Genomic DNA, 23,722 nt, shown 5'->3' with positions numbered 1-23,722 from the left:
ATCTTGTTTGCTTTTTCCTTGCCCTTCTGTCTTGAGTTGTTAAAAGTTGTTAAAGGCAGAAAGTAAGGGTTCAGTGGGTGTTTTTAAAATAGCCACCTTCGGTACCAGTCTCTCAGAAGGGGCCTCGTGGGCAAGAGGGAGAGATAGTTTTCATAAAGGTCACAAATATTTTTCACTCTTTTTTTACTTAGAAAATCCTTGTTGGAAATATCTCGGTAATTCATGTGACTTAGGAAGCCTGTGATGCCATCTTCCATGGAAAGAATGTGCTCTGTGCTGCTTAATACCCAGAATGTGTGGGAAGGCTAACCTTGCCCAGCCTCTAGACTGTGTCTAGACAAAGCTGTGCAAGTCCTAAGTAGAGAAGGGCACCCTGGGAGGAAGAGCATTTGGAGAATTGTGTATCTAATTTAGCATCAGTGACACTGTTCCCTAGGGTGAAGTCTTAATGCATGAGAAACTGAAGTTGGAGAGATGACTGTTTGGAGTGGCTCGAGACCATGAAGACTGTGGCACACAGGGTCAGGAAACTTGAGGTGCAACACTGAGTTGTGAACGAGGAACTTTTGCTTCTTTCTCATCATGGAGGAATTCAGTATGAAGTAATTCATTATTTCACAGTTTCCTGTCTGGTAATCTTCAGAAGATACTTTTACTTGGCCCAAATGGATGTGACCTTAGGAATACAAAAACTGCTTTGACTCTACTGTAGTCCTTCCGATAGCCCAGCACTAGGGGACAGTAAGATGCTGTTCTGCCTTTATGGATCCTCCCCGTGAGTTGATTAGGGGGGCTCAGTTTGGACTAACTTCCCTCCCAGGAGTTTTCTGCTGCCTTCTGTGCCTCAAGCCACCACAGGTACAATGGGGCAGCCAGGTTTCACTCAGGAGCAAGCATCACTAACTCATGTCCTCTGCTCATGAGTGTCTACCAGCAGCTATCATCAGAACTGTTTCTTTTATAAAGCTACACCACCAACCCTGATTTCTAGGTTTGATCAATATACGTTTAGTCTGTCCTTTAAGGTTTAGGTTTGTCTTTGAGAGAGATTCTCTCGTCTTCCAAGAAATACGACTATCTATTAGATCTGTCTAGTATTAAGAAACCTTATCAATTTCCATGAAAACCCCAAACTACTCAAGTTTTTGTGGTACATACATGATTCTGACTAAGAGAGAAAAGAAACTTGGAGAACAGACTTAAAGACGTTGAGGCTGTTCATCTTTACTGCTGCTAAGGTGGGAGGACAGAAGAATGGTCATATGAAACTGACTGTCAGAATTCCATCCCTCCTTTGCCTTAAGGGATTTGTTCTTGAACATTACAGCAATAACTACATCTATCTTCTGGGTCATGGATGCCACTTTCCCACCCACCACCAAATTGAGGTTAAATAGTTTCCATAATTCGGAATCCAGACAAGGTCTCAACCCCATTGGCACAGTCCTAAATATATTATTTGTTTGCAATTGGGCTATTTGTGGTGAAAGACAAGAGTATTTTAAGACTCCCTGTTGGTTCTATAAAAACTGGAGACTTCTGAGTTGTTGACAAAATATTCCTTAAATAAACTTGAGTTGGAAATCACTAAACATGGTCAAAGGACTTTTTGAACCTCATGTCTAACTGTTCCTCGGAGCAGCATTAGCTTATCTGTCCAGAGGCTGTACAGGCCTAACCTAATCCTCAGAGTATCACAGCATTCTGGACTTTGAGTTGGAAGGGGGCTTAGAGATCCTGTAATGCAGGGCGATCATTTCACAGACAAGGAAAATGAGGACCAGAAACGTTAAGTGACAGAAGAAATGGAGGCCAGAGTTGAGTCCAGGTCTTTCTTTTGCTCCCAACTTTAGGGCTGCTTCTGTGCCCTGCCACTGCTTTTCTGTATAATCACTGGGATTTAGAGCGGGAGAGCTCTGAAGAAGAGCCAGCATTGGCATCAATTTTCTGTAGTTAAGGGTTGCTGAAATCCACCAACCATAACACTCATTGCTTTGGTCAACTGGAGAGAAAAGCACAGAACCCAACCTGCTTTTCTGCATTAGGAAGTAATCTAATGGTGGTCTCCTGACAAGTATAAGCTCTCTCTCCTGAGCGGCTGCTGGAGTTTGCAGAAATACTTGGTAGGTGGTGAGATACACTGCAGTGACGCGCTCAGCCTAGCAGCTTTTTGGTTCTCTCAGTAGGGTAAGGGCTACCTGAAATTTTGGTTAAATGATTTAAGGAAGCGATAGCTTCAAAAGAAGCAGCTATCTGTGTTCTCAGAAGCCTCAATCTGCTTCTCAAGTGGAAGGGCTGTCACCTCCAAAGAGGAAAATTAGAAACCTCCAAAAAAAATACAACAAAAATGAACAAAAACCCTTTTGATCAACTCTGCAAGTCCTCCTCTGCCAGAGAAGCCAGATGAGGAATTAAGGGTTCAGATAGTCTTTCTGCACCCGTCTGATCTTGGCCCCCGAGCTGTGCTGCCTGTAAAAAGCTCTATCCTGGGGGTCTTCTACCTCTGCCTCACCCTTCCCCAGGACATGATCCTTCTGTAAGACCAAAAGAAGGTAGCATCAAGCTGTTACGGGACAGATTCAACACAATCGTGGTTCTTTGGATTCCCTAACCCTAATTCTGACTTGCCATTTCCCAACATCAGGTATGTCCTGGCTGCCAAGGCCTCCCTGAATCTGTAATGAGCTTGATGACCAAAACAGAGAGAAAGTGTAATACTAATAAGATTACTATCTACAGTGTAAGAAGTTAAAAGGCAAAGGAAGGTGGCAAGCAAGTTTTTATTCTAGTGAATAGAATAAGACACTATAAGTGCAAAAATGCAATTCTAGTATAAAACTACAGTCACTTGTCCTTTGGGTAAATTTTATCTCAATTGTTATTTGTAGAAGCTATCTATCTGGCTTTCATATCTACTCACCAATGGAACAGCTAGATAGCACAGTGGATAGAGTGCCAGGCTTGAAGTCAGGAAGACTAATCCTCCTGACTTCAAATCTGGTCTCAGACACTTATTTTGAGACCCAGGGCAAGTCACTTCACCCTGTAAAATGAGCTGGAGAAGGAAATGGCAAAATTTGTCAAGAACCCCAAATGAAGTCAAAGAGTTGGACATGATGGAAGAACTTGAGCAACCACCTGGACTCATTAAAAGCAGAGTGGACGGCTGCCTTACCACTTTCAGTTTTCTACTTTTGCAGTTGCAATATTTTTTTTCTAATTTTCCCATTTTTCTAAAAATTCACAAAGATTCAAAATAATCTACATTGGTTAACCAGCAAAAGGCATGTAAGCAGAGAAACCCTTGGTGAATAAGTATAACCTATGGCAATGGACATTATACTAATAAAAAGGAGTTGAGCAAATCTTTTGAACACATTTGGCATTTCTTCATCACATGTACCTTTGGAATTGTGTCCAAAAATAGATGACACTATGTAAAAGCTAAACTGTACCTGGAGGCAGTCAGTTGTTATTCCATGAAGGGGTCAAAGTCATTCTTATTAGAAACATTACATTTTATTGAATTCTAGAGATGCTAACCCCATTACCCTCCCGTTGACCACTGACAGTAAGATTGGAAGAAAAATAAATGCAGAAAAGATGAAAACAAAAAGCAGACTCTCTACCCCCTTTATTAAAAACAATGGCATCAATAACAAGGCCCCTGTACCTGAAGGGGCCAGCGAGTGGCTGTGGAGGTGGACCCTTAGGATACAGTGAGTGGCGATTTACGCTTGTTCTAAAAATCAGGTTTCATTTTGGATTCCTGGGGTACGTCTATCTACACTGATTGCGCCCTGGGCTTCACAAAGCAATGGCTGACGGGCCACATTTCCCAGCCTGTGCCGCTGCTTTGGCAGAGATGGGCGGGGCTGGGCTACATCTACCGCAATCCTCATTGATTTCACACGCTGGGACAGAAGAGGGATCCTCCCTGCCCATTTCTAGGGGTTGTTGCTTTGTCCAAGTCTTTGGGCTGGGCCAGGGGTTTTCAGACTGAATCTGTAGGACATCTTTGGAGAAAGACTAGGCTTCTGTGCTGTCAGGGTGAAAATGGGAACGTGCCGACCACCTGCGCTCTAGGAAGCCCAACAGAGCACATGCAGCCCTTGTCAGGAGGTGGAAATTAGGAAGCATTACCAAACCAAACCTAAAACACAGACAAGAGGCTTTCTAAGCTACTGACGTCAGAGCAGTAGGCTGAATAGAGCAATCACTGAGAAGCTTAGAAAGGGAAACTTGTGCTTCGCAGATGACTAAATTTGGTATTGGAAAAAAATACACTTCCCCACTGATATACAATACTGAGTAATGCACTAAAAAACACGGGTTTGGAGTAACAGCATTTTCAGACTGTCTGCCCCATCCTGGTCTGGCTCTATGTCCCCAAAACCTCCACTGCTGTCCAGTTATTTAGAGGAACCAATGGAATACATCATTAATGGAAGGGCCAAGGGGGCAGCGTCATAGCCAGCAACAGGAGGGAGCCACCAGCATGCACTTCACTCTCAGTTTTTTCAAACAGACTCCACTGGAATTTTGAACCATCTGCAAAGAGCGCAGATACAGAAAACTAAAACAAGGCTCACTATGATTAGAATATTTTTAAGTCTTCAGAAACTTTCCAGATGTACCTTTGGTGGAGTCCCCCCCCCACCCCAACCCCACCAAGAACCTAAACAGGGAACTATCCCCCCTTCTGCCGAGCCCTGAAAGAGCTTATTTAGTGGATATTTTATAGTTTTCTCCATTCCTTTTTTCTTATTCCTCTTCCTCCTCCTCTTCTTCATCATCATCTTCATCATGGCAGTGTGTAATTTCCTGGGGGGCCAGCGGGAAGAGGTTGGGAGGCTTGATCTCACTGATAGAGCGTGTCAACTGGTGCCGTTTATAGTCGGTGTCTTTAAAATCCACAGACGTACGGTTACGCGTAGCGAGGGGGGATTCCATCTCGTTGATGTCCACATGGATGTGCTCCACTGTTGATTCATGAGGCATCTAAATGGAAGTGAAAGGCTCAGAAAGAAGGCAGGGTGCTGAGTCTGCTTCCACCCCGTCCCCGCCCCATCACTGGCCACCCAGAACAGCATCTTATCAATCAGCAAGAGGATGAATTACACTAATTCATACGTCTTCCCTGAGGGTAGGACGGTGCTCTTCAGTAACTACAACTGAGAGCGGGAGGGGCAGGGACAGAGGGAAGAAGCACTCTTTGTATGAAGCAGAACTCTTTCTAGGAAACCTAGCTCTGAAACATCAGCACCAGGGGTTGGGGACGTGCCATGCAGTGACCACATCTCTCTCAAAGTCAGAGGAGGATCTCACACCCTCCGGCTCAAGTAATTCCAGCTCTGGGGGAAAAATACACATTGCACTGTACCATTAAAGGGCTTTCTATTGTTTCTTTCAAGATGGTTCCTGCCTCTGGTAAGGAAAAGAGTAATCTAAGGTGGATTATTCCCATTTATATAGAGGGGAAACAAATGTAACAAAGTTATGTGTGACTTGTCCATCCAATATTGCACAATCAAAGGTGGTGCCCAGACTGCCCTCTTTATGTCATACAGCTTTGGTGATGACTAAGCTACTGCATCTCACCCTGAATGGGAGGTTCAGCCTGGCTGGCTGTGAAAAGAGCCTTTTTCTCGGTCAACAGGGTCTGGTCCCTTGGACAATGGTCACTCAGGTGAGATATATTGGCTAATGAAATTCTCAAGATGGACAGAAACCACCTCTGCTCTTCAGTACATATGTAACCACCTCAAGCCTATCACTAAGAGTTCTGGAAAATGACATTCAAAGGGGTTATGTACCACACTCTCCCATCCCCAATTTGCTGGTTCCATTGGTCTCTATCTGCCTGGAAGCAGAAGCAAACAGTGTCAGTGGATATTCCTTTTGCTCTTTCAGGAAGTCTGAGTTCAGTTTGCTTAAAAGAAGATGTGTTCAGGAGACCTTTGGCCTGAAAGTAGACACCTTATTAGCTGACTTAGTTGAGCTTAGTTACTTTTCTCATCTAAGATTCTTAAAATTCACGACTCAAGCTCTATCTAGTGGCTGGCTAGAACTGGAAGAGAATACAACTTCCTCCTCCACTAGGGAAGATGGGAGTATCTCTCCCCTAGGCAATAGTGCCCCATCTGTCTTATTAATCCTCAACAGCTAGAACTTTCTGAGCTCTCAACTTCCCCTATTTTCCTTGCTTTTTAATAACAATTATTGTCACTACTACTTTTACAAAAGCTACAAAAAACACCACCTGAACCATAAAAGCATTTTTATTACATCCTGTAAGCCAAGTGCTATTATCCTCATTTTATAAATGAGGAAACTGAAGATGAGAGAATTTAAGCAACTTTAATCTCCTTGACTCTGGGTCTAGTATTTTATTCACTATGTCATGCTGCCACCATCACATGTGGTAAAAGAATATTCTGTGGAAGGACCATTATCCAGTTTTCTCCCCTTTTGACTCTTTTTGAGAGTTTTAGCATGAACTATATATACATAAAGATCTAAATTGCTCTTCCACAAAATTTTATGACCTACAACATATTTTATTCCTTTTATAGAAATATGTCCTCCCCAGACATGTGACTCTCTTGAACAAAGAAGGTTCTCTTACCTACCTGACCAGAGATAAATAAGTTTTGTATTAAAGATCTCAGATACTGGAGAACCAGTCCCTAAGTAGGATTTAATTCTCCTAGACTAATCAATTGCATCCAATAGCTAGTCTTCAAAGGCTACTACTTAATGACCTAGTCCTGTTTTGTTAGCTTAAGAGTCATTTTGGGAGGCGGACTGTATACAAAGAAACTTTGGGAAGCCTATCTTCATTCATCACCTTCCCAGAGCCTAAATAACTAATTCTCAGATTACATCTATCTTTTTCCCCCCACCCAAATCAGGATTCCTTCTCTAGTCTAAGCAACTCATTGTGTAAATTTATAGAAAAAATGATGAGACATCCTCCTCTGGCATCTTATTTATGTAGTGTTGGTCTTCTTTCAAAGCAGATAGGGTAATGTAGAAAGGGTATTGAAATCTGGGGATGATACATGGATTCACAGCCCAGCTATGGCAGTACCTGTGTGACCGTGGGCAAGGCATTAGATATCTTTGGGTCTCAGTTTCCTTGTTTATAAAATGAGAGGGTTGGACCAGATGGCTTCTAAGGTCTAGACAACTTCTCTTCTTAAACCAATCTAACTCTGGCTCAAGGCTGGCCCATTGCTGGCTACAATGCTACCAGGGTTTGCTTCCTCAATCCATGAAAGACATGGCTATGTTGCTGAAGACATATGCTTTCATTAGATAACATACAAACACAGATAAGCCTAGACTGATCAGTGGATAACCATCACTATGTTCAGGTTGCTTGGGAACCCAGGTGCTATTTGAAGGCAGAAATTAATGAGAAGATCATAGAATGAAGAATCAAGAAATCAGGGTCTTGTCTCAGGTTCTATAACTTCTCAACTGCCACACAATCTCCCAAAGCCTCACTTTCCTCATTTGTAAATAAGAATATTATAGTTCAATGGTCTCCAAGGGCCCCTTCAGTTCTAAAGTCCAGAGTTGGTCACCTACTCAAGTCAACAAAACTGGCAGCAAATCTTAGAAAGCACTGAGTATGTAAGTATGTGCACTCACCAGGACATGAGCAGCTCTGAAGAGGTAGCTGAATGGATAATACAGGAGGTTGATAAAAGAAGCAGCATAGAGGTCTGCGTAACGCATCACTTGGCTGGCAAAGAGCGTCTGCCTTGAGCCGCTACGGAAAAGACTTCCCATCATCCCATAGCACATGTCCATGTCGTGAGTTACTTTCTGAAAGAAAAAAACCAAGAGACATCCTCAGCTACAATGTGAATAGAAAACTAGAAAATGAATTTATTAAAAAAAATTACAATCCTGAACACACTCTCACTCTATACCTTAATTCGTCTCTGAATGGAGCTGATGTCTGGGCGCTCGTTACTGCTGCTGTCCAGGTGCCTAGAAGCATATAAGAATCCAGGAGAAACCTTTAGATGCACATTTCTTGTCATACAAGAGTTGTCCTGTCTGAAGGGATCTTCTTGAGAGGAGAAAATGCTTAACAAGAAATATGGAAATATACTCACTTGTACAGTTCTGCCAAAAATATATCCAAGCTCTGCAGCTCCTCAAAGAGTGCTGGGTAGAAAAGGAGAATGTTTTAGATAATTTATACAGAAAAAGGAGAAGCATCAACTTTCCAGCTGCTACTAAAACAGAGCTGAAGAAACGGATACAAGAAAGAACAAAAAACAAAGCCTGGGGCTGCTGTGCAGCATGGCTGCTCTCATCCCCTGCCAGGAGACCCCCCAGGCAGAAACTCACCCTCCTTGCTCTTTCGGCAGCATCTAGCACTGCTAACCTCCCCCCCACCCCATCTTCCTTCTTGATTTCCCTTGGTCTCTCTGGAGGAATCCCTCCTCGGCTTTCTTCCTAGTTCCTCCTCAGTCCCAAATACTGTTCTGAGGCCTTGCCCATCTCCTCTCTCCATTCATTCCCCCTTCATGACTTTTTCAACCATCCGCATTAAATGCACCTGCCTACAACCCTTCCATCATCTTTCTTTCCAAGTTAGGGCCCTGCATCTCCAACGGCCCGCTCACACTCACCATCTGGATAGCCACTTAATAACTTAAAATGAACACGCCCAAGTGTACACTCTTCATCCCGCTTAATTTGCTCCTCCTCCCAAGTCCTCTATGTCTGTTGATGGCTCCCCCAACCTTCAGCTCTTGCCCTTCCCACAGCCTAACAGTTGTCAAGTCCTATTGAATCAGCCTGCACAACCTCTCACATTTGTCCCTTTATTTCTTCCAAACCCATTGCATCCCAGCTGAGGCCTCCTCACCTGTTCCTTCTGGTCTCCACTCCAGCCCTCTCTGATCTGCCCTTGGTGTTGCCTTCTGTGTAATCTCCCTAAACTTTCAAAACTTTCAGGGGCTCCACAATACCTATGCAGTCCAGGTCAACTACTTTCCAAGTTTGCTCCAGCCTGGCTCCAATCTATTCCAATCTAGTCTCATCCTACAAATTTTCAGATACTCTATTCCATTTAACCTGAACTCCACTTTCTCAATTCTGTCCTACTGCTGATGGAGCATATCCCCCTCCTTTCTCTACCTACTGACACCTCTACTTTCCTTGAAGGTTCAATTCAGGTGCCACCTCTTCCCTGAAACCTTCCATCATCTCCCTTAGCTGAAAACAATCTCTCTCATCAAACTTCTCATAGTACTTTGGCTGTTTTCTGTTCATTAATCATACTTTCCCCCTTGAGTCACAGTTATTTGTTTACAAGTCTTTTATTTATTAGATTGGTAATTCTTTGAGAGTAAGGATAAGGCCATCTAAAGGCTAACTAAGAACCTGGCATACAGAAGCTTACTAAATGCTTACTCTGAATACATGAATGAATGAACAAATAAATGAAGAATAAATGTGCTGGCAAGATAACACAAATCTCATGTCCCATTGGCTCAAATTCAGTATATGTAGACAGGGAAGAACACACTGTGCCATTAAGGGCGGGGGGGGGGGGATCTCCCTTTGTTTTGTACTTATCAGGAGAGCTCATGAAATTTTGGGAGAAGTGATATGTCTAAAGAACAGCTTTCCCTCTAGTTTATTTTCTGAGTTATTGACCCCCAAGTCAGAGATAATCAATGATACATCTAGATAGCAGAGGCAGTGTCAAATGGGAATTTTAAATGAGACTGGGGAAATCAGGGCAGCTATGACATAGGAGAAAGAAGAGCAGATTTGAAGGAACATCAGCTTCTGAGTCCTGGCTCAGCCTGCACGTACAAGCTGGGGGAGATCGGGCAAGTGCCTTCACTGCATTGAGCCTTAATTTGCTCCCTTGTAACTACATGGTGATTGTGAGGATTAACTGAGAGAACATGCTTAAAGAACTCTGTGGCTAAAAAGTCATAATACTGACATTTATAGAACAGAAAAGAGTACAAAGTTCTTTGTGTATATCCTCTCACTAGAGCTTAACAATAGGAAGAGGTAGTTCCCAGTGTTTCAAAACTGGCCTGGATGGTCAAAGGGCCTGACACTGAGCCAGTGCAGGCTCCATGACATTAGGCGGATTCTATGATATACTAGAATTCATCTTCCCTTCTTGGAAAGCAGCAGCTGAGCTGCCATCACATGTTAGTTCAGGACAGTCCTAGGAGACCCAAACCTTCTGCCTGATGAGCCAGCTCAACTGGATGATGAACCCACCATCACAGGACCATGGAAGGAAGGTGCCCAAGGCCCTGCCAACTGCTACCTTGTAGCTTCCATTTTCCCGGTTCCACTGAATCGGAGTAGGTACCTCCTGGGATGAAAGCCCTCTTGCTTTGCTCCTCTCTCATCATTCTCACATCTCCTTCCAACTCAATCCTGTCACTCTGGGCCCTACACTCCTTAGCATTGCCACATCTCCCCTCACCTTCCTGGTCTCTTCTCTTTACCCACTTTCCATTAGGCCTTTAAAGCCTGGCTCTCTCTCAGAGGCAAGAATAGCTTTTTTCCCCAATTCTGGACCCTCCAGTTACCCCATTATTCAACAATCGCTCCTCTTTTAGGATTCACTCTATCCATACCAATTCCTACAAATCCTTGTTGTCATGATCTCTGTCCATAGGTCACTCTCTAATCCTAGCCCTGCATTATACTACTACCACTACTATCTAGCTAACTAGCATTTATAACGTATTCCATGATAATGCTTTTTTCTAGTTCTCTTCTAGTCTGACTGCTCCTTGTCAGTCTCTGGTTGAAAAGCTCATCAACTTCCCAGAACTGTAACTGTTCACCTAAGCTCCAGACTGGCCTTTTTCCTTATCTCCTCCTGGATGTCCCATATCTCACATCCATCCTCTTCTCCATTCCCATGATCACCCCTCACCCCATAATCAGGCCCTTATCACCTCTCCTTGGTTACAGTATTTTCCTCCTATTTTCCTTGATTCCTGAGCCTTCTCCCCTCTTTAACGTATCTACCACCTGCCAAAATAAGTTTTCCATGGCATAGGACTAATCAAGGTGACCTCCTGCTAAAAAATATTCAGTAGCATTCTTTTGTCCACAGTATAAGAGCCCCTTCTTGAGACATCTAAATCCGCCCAAACTTGGTAACTACTTAGTTTTTCAAATTTATTTCATACTAATCTTCTTCACAAACTATGTTTTACCTAAGGTATCCTATAAGGGATTTCTGAAGCTTGATATGAACATTGACTGGGGCAAGTCATTCTACACTATTTCCTTTGAATCCTTTTCTTCAGTTCAGCTGCTACTTTCTCCATGAAGCTGTCCTTGATTCCTCCAGGTGTAATAAACTTGTTTATATACTGGTTCTCCCAGTAGATTGTCAGCCTCTGCTTCCTAAAGGGCCAGGCCACTATGTTTTTGTCTTTGGTGTCCTTGGTGCTGAGCAAAGTGCCCTTGATAGAACCAATGTTTGTTAAATGTCACTAAGCTATTGAATAGTAGTACCCAGGTGCAGAGAAGTTAAGAGTAACACTTCTGTTAAGTGTCAAAAGCAGGATTAGAATATAGAATTCCCTTGGTTCAAAGTCCTGTTCTCTTTCCATAAATGTAAGCTATTATCAACATCAGAGAGCACAAACACTTGAATTTCATAATAAAATGTATATGGGAGAGTGTTAAGATTTTAAAACGTGGGTTTGTAAGGAAAATATTAATGAAACTGCTGCTCATCTAGCATAAGTCAGGATTACCAAAGTTTAAACTTCAAAATTTCATTTTCCAACTTCCTAATAGGAAGAAAAGACAAACAATAAGGGAATGACCAAAGAAACTTCCACAACACAAAGTTCCTCCCCACATGAAAAGGAATCATCTCACAGCTGGTCCCTTGGCACAATTAAGACAGAGAGCTGAGTTGAAATGAAAATCTAAGGATAAAGTATAGTTTCTTACAACTTTTGTCAGTCCAGACATGCAATTCCTGTGCCAATTCGGGAATCACGAGGAAAGTCCGCCACCCTTGTCGTTTCTTTGATTTCAAGATATCCCCAAAAATGTGGTCTCCAATATACAGAATATCCTTGCCCTTGGCCCCCAGTAGGTCACAGATTGTATCAGATGAACCTGATGAGTGAGGGAAACATTAGGAAAGAATCATGAGGAACAAAATAAAATGTTCCCTTTTCCAAGCCAAGATCTCAGTTATATCAAATCTGCCTTCTGCCTATCCCTGTGCTAAAATATCAAGCATGATAGGTAACCATACATGACTGCTGCAATTGATTAAAGGCAGAATACAGGAGGGAGCCTCACTTCTTAAAGATAAAGAACATTGTGTCTGAAAGACAAAGTTACATTCCAGTCTCTGCAGGGAAGTGCGTGAGTGAACCTTAATACATTGGAGGCCTTCTTTGAACAATCTTAAAACTTCTTCAACAACCACAATTCTCTAGCAACAACGAATACAGATACTAATGTTTCTTGACTTTAGTGATTATGACCCTCCAAAAAATAAGTGGCCATGACCTGACTTGTGCTGAAATGAATTTGCTTAGCGGCTTGTAACTGAATCTTCACTTGCACATGTTTCCATAATTCCTTGGAAATATCATAAAAACAAATACAAATGTCTCTGGATCACAGTGAGAAGCATAAGATGAAGGTGTGCACAGTAGGGACCCAACAAAATTAGTGAAGTTGGAATCAGATTCAAGAAAGTTGAAGAGACAGATTTATGATCCAGGCAGGAACTCTTCTAGAAATCCAAGACGAGTTCAACAGCTTCACAGGTCTTTTTCCCTTTATTTTTAAGGGGAAATTTATAAATTAGAATAGGTGGCCAACTGTCCACTCAATGATGGGAGAATAGAAATTACTAGTATAGTGAACAAGGGACAAACCAGAAATGATCAAGGTGGGATTTCAGCAAAGTCTTTTTTGTTAAACAAAAGGAAAAACTATGACATACCTCCTGAATAGACAATTCCATGCTGGAGGGGCCCTGTATAGGTACCAATTTTTAGCTTTCCAGTTTTCTGTGTGAAAAGAAAAATTCATATGATTCTCTTTTATATCTTCTCCACCTCAACCCCTGCTCTATAGCCACCCTCCCCAAATTTCTTCTCAGTTCTTTACAGATTCAGTCAATTCAATGTTGATTCTTACTCTTCTGATGACATAGTCTGTTCTATTAAAGCTCTTCAAGGAATTTTAAAACAGAGATGAGGATGATGACTTAGCAAGCTTGATTGGTGACTCAGGGGACATGGGGGGCAGGAATGTTATCAAGTACATTTTTCTCTTCACTTACAGTGTCCACCTGCCTCAAAACTGTGCCTTCTCCAAAGAACAGAGGTTTCCGTGCATCCACAAGGATTAAATCAAAATAGGACTGCCATGGTCGGTGTGAACTTCCTGGCTGGAGAAAGGAACAGACACAAAATCTCAGGCAGCCCTCAACTTAACAACTATTTACTAAGCACTATGGTACTGGGTGCTGGGAACACCAAGAATAAGCCCAACAAGACAGTTCTTGTCCTTAAGAAACTTACATTTTACATGAGGAACACAAAAACACATAGATAATCTAAGGAGAAAGATCACTAATAACTGGGAAAGCAGGAAGACTACAGAGGTGGTAAATTAATTAAAAACACATCCATCAGAAATCCTACATTTCTAAGAGCAACTAGAAGATGCCCAAACCTTAAATTATGATCCTTTCTTTTACCAATTTAAGATAATCTAGGCAAGTATTTGGCAAATTTCATAAGTCCTACCTATAAATGTCAGTTACTATTATTTCCACTACTGAAACAATCAATTGTGAATGGAACCTGTGTTTTAAGGTTGATAATTCAGGGAAGGAAGATAGTCATATGGGGAATAGATAGTGTGCATCTTGTAACTGTTAATTATTCCCCACCCCAGGCCAAAGAAGCATATTGGGGAGGTTCTTCAGATGCCAAAAAAAATATTCATTGGCATAGTGGTGAGATTTAACCCCTGGGGATGTTTTTGAGGTAGTGAAACTGGTTATTAGCCAGTAAAGAAAATCTGGCCATGTCTGTGACAGAGTAGAAACTGAGTGAGAGATAGGATGGGGTAGGGTTCAAGAAAGTACCTAGAGTGGGACTAGAAAATCAGGAAGCAAATATGAGGGATGACAATTGTCTGAATGTGGATCCTCAAAAGCATTCTCATGCTAAGTGCTTGGAGAGTGGTTTATCAGCCAGGTGGAGAAAGATACTGACTCACATGGAACTACATCAGATTTATAGAGTGGCTGATATAAATATCTAACTGCTGTGGTACACTCATTATGGGAATAAGGAATGGTCTATATTTGTTTGCAAGTAGGAATGAATAAAAAGTACTTTTTTTTTTTTTAAACCCTTACCTTCCGTCTTGGAGTCAATACTGTGTATTGGCTTCAAGGCAGAAGAGTGGTAAGGGCTAGGCAATGGGGGTCAAGTGATGCCTAGGGTCACACAGCTGGGAAGTGTTTGAGGTCAGATTTGAACCTAGGGCCTCCCATCTCTAGGTCTGACTCTCAATCTACTGAGCTACCCAGCTGCCCCCAAAAAGTACTTCTGAGGGTGTGGGGCAGCAAGTTTGTATCATTAGGAGTTCAATAGCTACAAGACAGACATATTACAGCCATTTAATAGGAAAAATAAAGGATCAACCCAGGCTGAAATGCATTTTCTGGGTCTGGGAGGTAAACCAATAGCTAAGCTAGAGAACTTAACTCTGAAAGGCAGATCACTACCAGAAATGACATAAACAAACTGAATGGGACAATGATTTCATTTGCTGGATGCATTCTCTAAAAGAGATGTACAACTTCTCTTTAGCTCATGGTCACCATGGGAGCTTGTTAGTGGCGTTCTCAGGGAGACTTCAAGATTGTTCCTAATATGAACCCTGAGAAGGTAATGAACTTAAAATGGGAAAAATCTCAGAGCCAATATCTCTTCTGAACTTAAATCCTTGAAGCACATTCATTATTTTTAAGTAATGATTTGTTAAATTGCATACAATACCTTAGGGCCATGCGGGAAATCAAACAAATAAGTCATAATTTTCTGGAAAATAAACAAACAAGGTTCATGTCATTTCTCTCAAAATCATACAAATTCTATAAGATGACATGCACATTTCTCATAAAATTAAGAACATTTCCTTTTAAATTTAAGAGTCTTTAATTTTCCTCTCCTACCTTCCCCCCCCTTCCTTATTTCTGAAATGTTGGCAACTGGGACCAGAAGGAAATATATTATCACGATAAGCTGCTACCACCATCATGGAGGTAGGTTAGTTGAGCTGGGAGCCAGAGAGACAGCAGGAGCTGTTGTGGAGAGCCCTAATGAAGGCAGCCTCTTTCTTCTCTCTCACCAAGTCTATAGGCAGAAGTCAAAAACAACAAAAGCTAGAACTTCTGAGACTTGTTTTGCTATAGACTGGGCCATTACTGTCTTGCTATATGGATCTTGAAAGAAGGAAGGCCCAAGACAGCTCCATTATACTTTTCCGTGAGAGAATAATGACATTCTGAGAGTCTGATGTCCCTGGGGAGCTTTCCTTGTATACCAAGGTTTATATTCCTTTGTATTATGAGCTAAGGTTGGGGGCACAGAAAGCACCAGATGGTTGAGGAATGACAATCATGAGTCTTAAGGTTATTGATAGCTACAGCCTTTATAACACCTTCTAATTGCCCTATTTTCTTAGGATTATCTGTGTCAGAGGTCATGAGACTCTAATAGTGACACTAACACTATGGAATCTACCATTCCCTCATGTAACTTTAAAGGGACTGATGGAAGTGACATAAGGGATAGATGAAAAGGCATTAAGAACTGAAGGGGCTGTTGTTTGGTCATATAAGTGACCACAGTGGCTCCAGCACCATCTTGGGATTCAAAACCTTGGCTGCTGCCTGTTCCTACCATCCCTAGATCAGTGGCAGATGGTTAAGACCCAAGTCCATCCTATTTGACAAGAACTGTCATGGAAACTAGAAAGTAGTTTGGCAGAAATTAGGTTTAAACAAACTTACATAATAAGTTCAAAATGTATAAAGGATATTAAAAATCATACCTTAAAAAATTAAAAAGGGAACAGATCAGGTACCATTCACAATAGCTAGGATGGGAGTTCTTAACCAAACAAGAGATAGAGATAATCACAAAAGAATAGTTTAGGTACATAAAATTGAAACGGCTTTACAAAAGCAAAAATCAGTGCAACTAAGATAGGAAAGGAAACTTGTCAAGTGGGAAACAAAAATCTTTGCATCAACTAGTTCTAATAGTGGTATATAGAAGCTTTTTAGAGAGAACTAAAACAAATATATAAGATCAAGAGCTATTCACTAGAGTAGTAGTAGTCAAATGATAAGAAATAAATGTTCAAAAGAACCAAAAAATTATTGACAGCCACAAAAGAAATTGCCACAAATCGCTAAAAGAAACATAAGGGGCAGCTAGGTGGCTCAGTGGATTGAGAGCCAGATATAGAGACAAAGTCCTGGGTTTAAAACTAGCCTCAGACACTTCCTAGCTATGTGACCCTGAACAAAACACTTAACCCCCATTTCTTAGTCTTTATCATTCCTCTGCTTTGGAACCAATACAAAATACTAATGTAAGATGAAAGGAAGGGTTTTTAAAAAAACAACAAACAAGTCTGGTGCTTGGGAAATTTAGTGGAATATCACTATTGTTTTGAAAAAAGTCAAATATGAAGAATACAGAAAAACATAGGAAGGCTTATATGAATTGGCAAAAAATAAAATAACCAGGGGAGGGGTGTGGACTAGAATGTAAATGAGAAGAAAAACAACAAAAATTAAACTGAATTCTAGGCATAAACATCAAGCCTAGTCTCAAAGAAAAAATGAAAAAAAAAATGCACTTCCTTCATTTTACTAGAGAGGTAGGGGAATATAGATGTGAAATGTTACATAATTTTATCAAATTCAATGGATGCATTTGTTAGTTTTGTGGAACTGATCCTTGCTTTTTTTGAGATGGTGTCTTTGGAATGGGGAATGTATATGTATAGGCAAGAGCTATATGTAGTAGAGTAAATTTAAAAGCAGAAGATATCAGTAAATAATAAAAATTAAACTGAAGACCCAACCCTGAACTTTTGAAAAGGTTAGCTTTTGTTTTGAGGAAATTATGTCTATGTGGGAAGGCTACCCAGGATTGGACAATTCCTCCTAATGGAATAAAGTCAATTCTTTGCTGTGTTACCATTAGCTGGAGTCTTGTTTCAAGGCCACCTGTGGAAGTGAATCTCAAGGTTTCCAGACCAAGGATGAGGTCCTGAGATGTCAGAGAACTGACTGGTATTGTCCTAGATACTGGATATCAGCACTGTCTTGGATACAAGAAAGCTAAGCTAAGAGTCACTGAGTAAGGACATGAGAAGCCCTAAGAAAAAATTCTTTAAGTAAGAAATTCACCCTAGGGGAGAGCATGAGGAAAAAGAGATATAAAAGCTGGTTGAATATGTTTGTTGGCAGGACCTCAAAGTTCAGTAAAGTGTCTACAGAGCTAGAACTTGAGATGAGGGGCAGAAAGGTGAATGCTAAGTACAGAATGATGGGGGATTGTGGGAGCATCAATACCCAGAGGCCTTTAGGTACTCCTGAGTGTTGAACAGTGGGAAGGGATGCAATTTGCTGTCCTGAAGACTGTCAACCAAGGCGCACTTCCACAAAAAGGAAAATGTCCCAACCCACTGAAAGAATCAATTCTCTCCATGTAGACATCAGGCCAACTGCCCTCATCTAGGAAGAGGAGAGGAGGACTTTCCCAAGGGAGAATACCATTCCTAAAATCAGGGAGACAAAGCAGTTGAGTTGGAGGGTACCACTTGCCTCACTCCCACTCCAAAGCTGCCCAGAGCTTGCAGTTAAAAAGCAGGGAGAGCCAGAACCTCTGGGCTTGTGTTTGTCCCAGGCTAGCTCATTATGCTACTATTATAAATATCTTGAAAAGGAATGGGAAAGGGGCAAGTAAGTGGCTCAGTGGATAAGAGCCAGGCCTAGAGAAGGGAGGTCCTGGGTTCAAATGTGGCCTCAGATATTTCCTACCTGTGTGACTCAGTGTAAATGACAACCCCAATTGCCTAGTCCTTACAGCTCTTCTGCCTTGGAACCAATAGTTAGCACTGATTCTTAGATAGAAAAGGGTTTTTTAAAAAAAAGGAGTGGAAAAAAGAACCAGATAATATGACATTTGTCTGGTCCTGGAATTAGTGGATATCTTTCCCTGATGTCTATGTTTTTGTATGTCTCAGGGTTGCAGCTGGGCATGTCCCTGGAGAAGTCTGCATATTGGCCTGTACTATCAACTGCCTGAGATCCAGGGCACAGAAAATATGAGAGCTGGGTGAAGAGGAATCTCTCCCAAAGTCAATGACAATTGTATCTTTGACCCTTCTCTATCCTCCCAGGTGTGCCTGTCAGTAACTACAAGCCTCTAAAATACACTTTACTTCCATACCAAACCAAATGGTGGTGTACTTACTCCCAGGGACAGTCACTAGTTAAAAGACTACATTCTTATGAAGCCATCATTTGTTCTGGCCTCTTGTCAGTAGGGCACACACTTGGGAGTTGTTCCACTAATAGGTGTGCTTTTACACTAATTTATTCAAATTCTATGAAGTACATGTGAAGAATGACTAGCTACAGTCAAGGGTACAAGTATTAAATGCAATGGTTCAGGGGGGGAAATAAACACTTTATCTTGAATTTGAGATCACAGGTTTTGTGAAGGAGCCCTTGCCCCAAATAAATCAATTTTCCAAATCAAAATAATACCATACCATACAGAGGGAGGAAAGGCAAGGGCTAGAGTGAGATGCACATCCTTCTAATTGCCTTATGTAGTTTATTGTTGGATAGTAATGCAAGCATACATTATACATTCTCTTGTCAAAAAGCAAAAGGAGAATAAAATAATATTAGAGCACTTCTGCATACATTAAGGACTGGAAAAACTGTTTTTAAAAAATGAAGTTAATTAGGGGCAGCTGGATGGCTCCTTGAATTGAGAGCCAGGCCCAGAGACAAGAGGTCCTGGGTTCAAATCTGACCTCAAACACTTCCTAGCTGTGTGACCCTGGGCAAGTCACTTGACCCCCATTGCCTAGCCATTAGCACTCTTCTGCCTTGTAACTAATACATAGTATTGATTTCAAGACAGAAGGTAAAGGGTTAAAAAAAAAACGAATGAAGTTAATTAATTTTGATGGCTAGTAATTAAACATAACTATTTCCTAATTTTAGATTTCAGAGCTTCCAGGTAAACATGATGGTAGCCTAGACACAAGACTCTTCCTCTCCTCAGCACCCGCCAATATAGACTACCTCAAAAGACCAAAAAATTCAAAATTCATAAGAACAAAGGGACTCTACAGTAGGGCGCAGCATTGAAGGTACATGGAATTTGGGCATTTCCACACTATAAGGGGATGAAAAAGCTCCCACCAAAACTGCAAACTGATCTAGCCTCCCCACCCCACTTACAGAGTCAGAGTCAGAGCCAGTGCCGCCAGAATCAGTGAGTGAGGGGCTCCTCTAGAGTGAGTAAGGGGCACCTCTAGGTCCTTGGGAGATGACTAAGATCACCAAAGACTTACCCCTGAGAGCAGTTACACCTGAAACCCCAGCAGGCTGAATAGAGCAGACAGACTGTGGGCACTTGTGGGAAAATAGCACAGAGAAGGGCAGCAAACAGCAGAAGCTGCGGAGATTTGAGAGCTTGCCTCAGGCAAAATCCCTCCTTAGCTCCATACACAGAAAGCCTGCCCATCTCAATCAGATTTCTGACTAAAAAGGGAAGGAAAAACTTCCACAGTGATGACAAATTGTGCCCAGGAGCAACAACCTCCCTCCAAGAAAAACAGGAAGAAAGGATTGACCCTGGAAAATTTTTACAGAGAAAAAAACCCAGGCTACAGAGGAAATACAGGAGGAAATTCAAATAAACCCAAAACCTCCCCCCCCAAAATGGAAATTGTCCATAAGCTCTTGAAGAATTTAAATTGGAGCTCATCAAAATGATGGAAGCCTTCTGGCAAGAAAAGTGAGAAATAATTAAAAGAGAAAATAACAGTGTAAAGGACAAGAACAATGGGAAAAACAGCTGGAAGCCACAAAAAGCAGGATAGACCAAATCGAAAAGGAAAATCAAAAGATTATAGCAGAAAATCAGTCCTTAAAGACCAGAATTAGGAAACTGGAAGACAATGATCTTGCAAAGCAGCAAGAATTAATAAAGCAAAGTCAAAAGACTGACAAAATAGAAGAAAACATAAAATATCTCGCTGACAAGATGACAGATCAGGAAAACAGATAACAAGACAATTTGAGAATCATTAGTCTACCTGAAAAGCCAGAAATAAACAGAAAGCTTGACATCATACTACAAGAAACCATCCAAGAAAACTGCCCTGATGTTCTTGAACAAGGGGAAAAAATAGACACTGAAAGAGTTCATAGAACACTCTCTACAATAAATCCTCAAAAGACAACTCCCAGGAATGTAATAGCCAAATTCAAGAGCTTCCAAGCTAAGGAGAAAATTGTATAAGAAGCCAACAGAAGACAATTCAGATACCAAAGAGCACCAATCAGGATCACATAAGACCTGGTAGCTTCCACACTAAAGGACCGCAAGGCTTGGAACATGCTATTCAGAAAGGCAAAAGAATTGGGTCTTCAACCAAAGATCACCTATCCATCAAAATTGACTATATACTTCCAGGGGAAAGTATGGGCATTCAACAAAATAGAAGATTTCCAAGTACTTGTAAAGAAAAGACCTAATTTTAGATTTCCAACGGCTGGCAGTGGGAATGTTTGCAGGTGCATAATGAAAACAGTAAACCCAATAACATGGCTTATTCAAACTAGATGATATAGAGACTAAAAAGATCCATTTACATAGAATAATGGCCTAAAATAAAAACTAAAAGAGTTTCAAGCAGTACACTGTCATCAACAGAATCATTGCCAAAACAAAGGAAGCTTTTGGGATAAATTTTAAGATTTCGGAGAGTCTCTCTGGAAAAGTATCACTGCATGAGAACCAAGTCATTTGTTAATATATTCCTTAAGACAATTGCTAGTTAACTAACAATTCTCATCATGAAAACCCAGCATAAAGCACCTAATTGTTTTGTTTAGACAAATAACCCAATGTCATATTTAAATAGCACTTACATCTGTATATTTATAGTCACTGTTGGTAGCGAGAAATACTTTTCCTACTTCCTTCATTCGGCTCAGAAGCAAAGGTAGCTTTCCCTGAAATAAAGCATAATAATTAGATCCAAATGCCTGCTTACCTTCTGTTTTATTTAGATGCTGCAGGAATAGGGTATTTCATTCTACTTTGTACATAGATTATGTCAATAAGGTCATTCTTAAAAAGTATTTTAAATCTTTCCCCTCACCTTCCTACTTAAACCTCCTAGGCTGCAGCTACAGAAATAAATGTATGACTGCTTGTCCTCGTCTATAACTACCAGATGTTAACTAGGACTTCTCTGTGCCTGAAAGTAACTTTAAAAAAAAAGACTTCATATGTAACCACATCCAAGCAAAGAAACATTTCCCCCTGGGATTTAATTAGAAGTAGTCTCATTAGCTTTTCAGTTTAAAAAATCAGTAATTATGCCTTTCATAGCCCCATATTCCAATAAGGCAATTCTCAACTGATTTCTACTTACATCTTTGACCACGTACTTCTCTAGATTTTCAACTGTCTTTTCCTTGAGGGAACCCTGAGAGGAAAGCAAAAGAAAGTAAGGATAAACAAAGTCATTTGTTACAAGAAGAGTCCTGCCCACCAGCAATCCAAATTGATTTATTGAGCATTTTCTAAAGAAGAAACCAGATGAAATACAGAATGTGGCAGAGGTACCTGATGCTCCCATTTGGGAAAAAGATCTGTGCTTTCATTAATCTATGATACTCTCCTGAGATAATTCTCTACTAAAGAATATCAACACCAACTCCACAATTGAATCTTTGAGAGTTTCTGGAGCACTGAGCAATTGAGGACTTGGCCAGGGTCACACAATTAACTGTGTCAGAAGCAAGGCTTCTTCAAGGTTCTTTTGACTCTAATGCTACTCACAAATCTTTACACCATAATACCAAGACACTTCTCACCTGATCTTTGAGTCACAAAGAAAACAAAATACTCCTTACCTTTACATAAGGAAACTTTCCTTCTATTTTAAATAGAAATCAAAAGGACCTTATTTTACTGTGAAATGTGAGTCCACTGTATTTTAACTTTACTTATTAAATTATGCAAGAGAAAATAAAGTGGGCCTACTTGGCAAAAATTAATGGGCCATAATCATCTACAAATTGAAGAGGGGAAAAAAACCTAAGTAAAAGTCTGAATCAGTACCTAATTCCTTCTAAATAAGGAAAACTAAGATAATAATCAGAAATGAATTGGCCTCAAATGTGAGGAGGAACCCCATATTCAATGAGGTGATGATGTTAATATTATTGCTGAAAGAAAAGGACAAATATAATTCAGTGCTTCTTTGATAGAAGGCAAATGCAAGTTTCTCATTCAAGAGAAATCCCCTGGAAAAAAAGCTAATCTCAGATTAGAGAACAAGGGTTAAAGAATAGAGGAAGTAAAAGAGAAACCCCAGGATACCTTATAATGAACCCAATCAACGGCATCTCTCACATCCTGAAACATACTCCGGAAGGACATAAAGAGATCTCCATCTTTAAATCCGGTCTCGCAGCTGCAGGAAGGTAAAACAGTAGTGACAGAAAAAAAAGGTGAATAAAATACACATTAAATATCAATCTAGGGGACACAAAGATTGTGTCATATGGGTTAGGACTAGCTTTATCCCAAAACATTATTGCCTAATGTAAGCCATTCCAGTCACTAGAAATGGGCATTTTTCAACAGAGTATAATTAACCCGAATCAACAAACAAGTACGTGATATTAAATGGTAACTAAAAAGGCCAAAGTTATAAATATATTAGATACTTTTCTTTAAAAAAAAATTTTTAGCAGCAGGCCCCCAACCAAGTTAATCTAATATTCTGAAAATGGACAGATTAGTCTCCCTTAGACTCTCCCATCCTGTTTTTTTTTCCTAGCCTAATCCCTAAATACAAAGCTTCCCACTTAAAAATCTAACTTGGTCACTTAATTTACAGAATATAAAGGCCTCATAGCAGCTGGAGACAAGATAAAGAGGAAGAAAACACTAGTATCTATGGCTGTTATATCCAGAAACAAAATGGCACAGTTTCCCTAGATTTTTCCCCTCATTCTTTTTAAAAAAACAAAAACAAAAAACTCTGTGGAGAAGAAATAGGATTTACTCCTGATCAAATCTTGTTGGGACTGGGAATGAAATTAAATTACCATCACTGAATGGCTCCTGGGTAGCTGCTGTGAAATGAGTTGGGGGTTTTTAGTGCAAATCTGCTTGGACAGATAACCATCACACAAACCTCCCACTCAGTTGTCACAATTAGCACCTCTGCTGGCCGTCTTCATTCCCAGGAGAAGCCAATCAGAAGTGGTCCCTTCCAAACAAGGTTGCAGCCACTGGCAAGGAGAGGGAGCCGTGTGAGAGGTGAGAGCCTGCATGGAGCTCCTGGTGCTGTCCCATCT

The 23,722-nt window shown here is 40.9% G+C and overlaps 1 protein-coding gene across 6 annotated transcripts in view; it reads right to left on the bottom strand.

Annotated features, from left to right (window-relative positions):
* Positions 1-3,500: 3,500 nt before the first annotated feature.
* The window catches only part of NT5C2 (5'-nucleotidase, cytosolic II), a 120,246-nt gene continuing 100,024 nt past the window's right edge, over positions 3,501-23,722 (bottom strand). For all 6 annotated transcript variants that reach the window (XM_007479086.3, XM_001369063.4, XM_056804599.1 and 3 more), the window contains 11 exons: positions 22,737-22,830; positions 21,784-21,837; positions 21,275-21,358; positions 15,075-15,116; positions 13,340-13,447; positions 12,998-13,064; positions 11,983-12,153; positions 8,133-8,184; positions 7,944-8,004; positions 7,660-7,836; positions 3,501-5,001 (listed from right to left, as the gene is read on the bottom strand). In XM_007479086.3, the coding sequence (XP_007479148.1) occupies positions 4,765-5,001; positions 7,660-7,836; positions 7,944-8,004; positions 8,133-8,184; positions 11,983-12,153; positions 12,998-13,064; positions 13,340-13,447; positions 15,075-15,116; positions 21,275-21,358; positions 21,784-21,837; positions 22,737-22,830 (1,147 nt within the window). In that variant the 3' untranslated portion in view covers positions 3,501-4,764. The remainder of the gene's footprint in view (positions 5,002-7,659; positions 7,837-7,943; positions 8,005-8,132; positions 8,185-11,982; positions 12,154-12,997; positions 13,065-13,339; positions 13,448-15,074; positions 15,117-21,274; positions 21,359-21,783; positions 21,838-22,736; positions 22,831-23,722) is intronic.

Source organism: Monodelphis domestica, chromosome 1 (assembly GCF_027887165.1).
Source record: "Monodelphis domestica isolate mMonDom1 chromosome 1, mMonDom1.pri, whole genome shotgun sequence".
NCBI lineage: Eukaryota > Metazoa > Chordata > Mammalia > Didelphimorphia > Didelphidae > Monodelphis > Monodelphis domestica.
The sequence above is the reverse complement of the archived record's forward strand: the minus strand, read 5'-3'. Positions and strand labels throughout refer to the sequence as shown.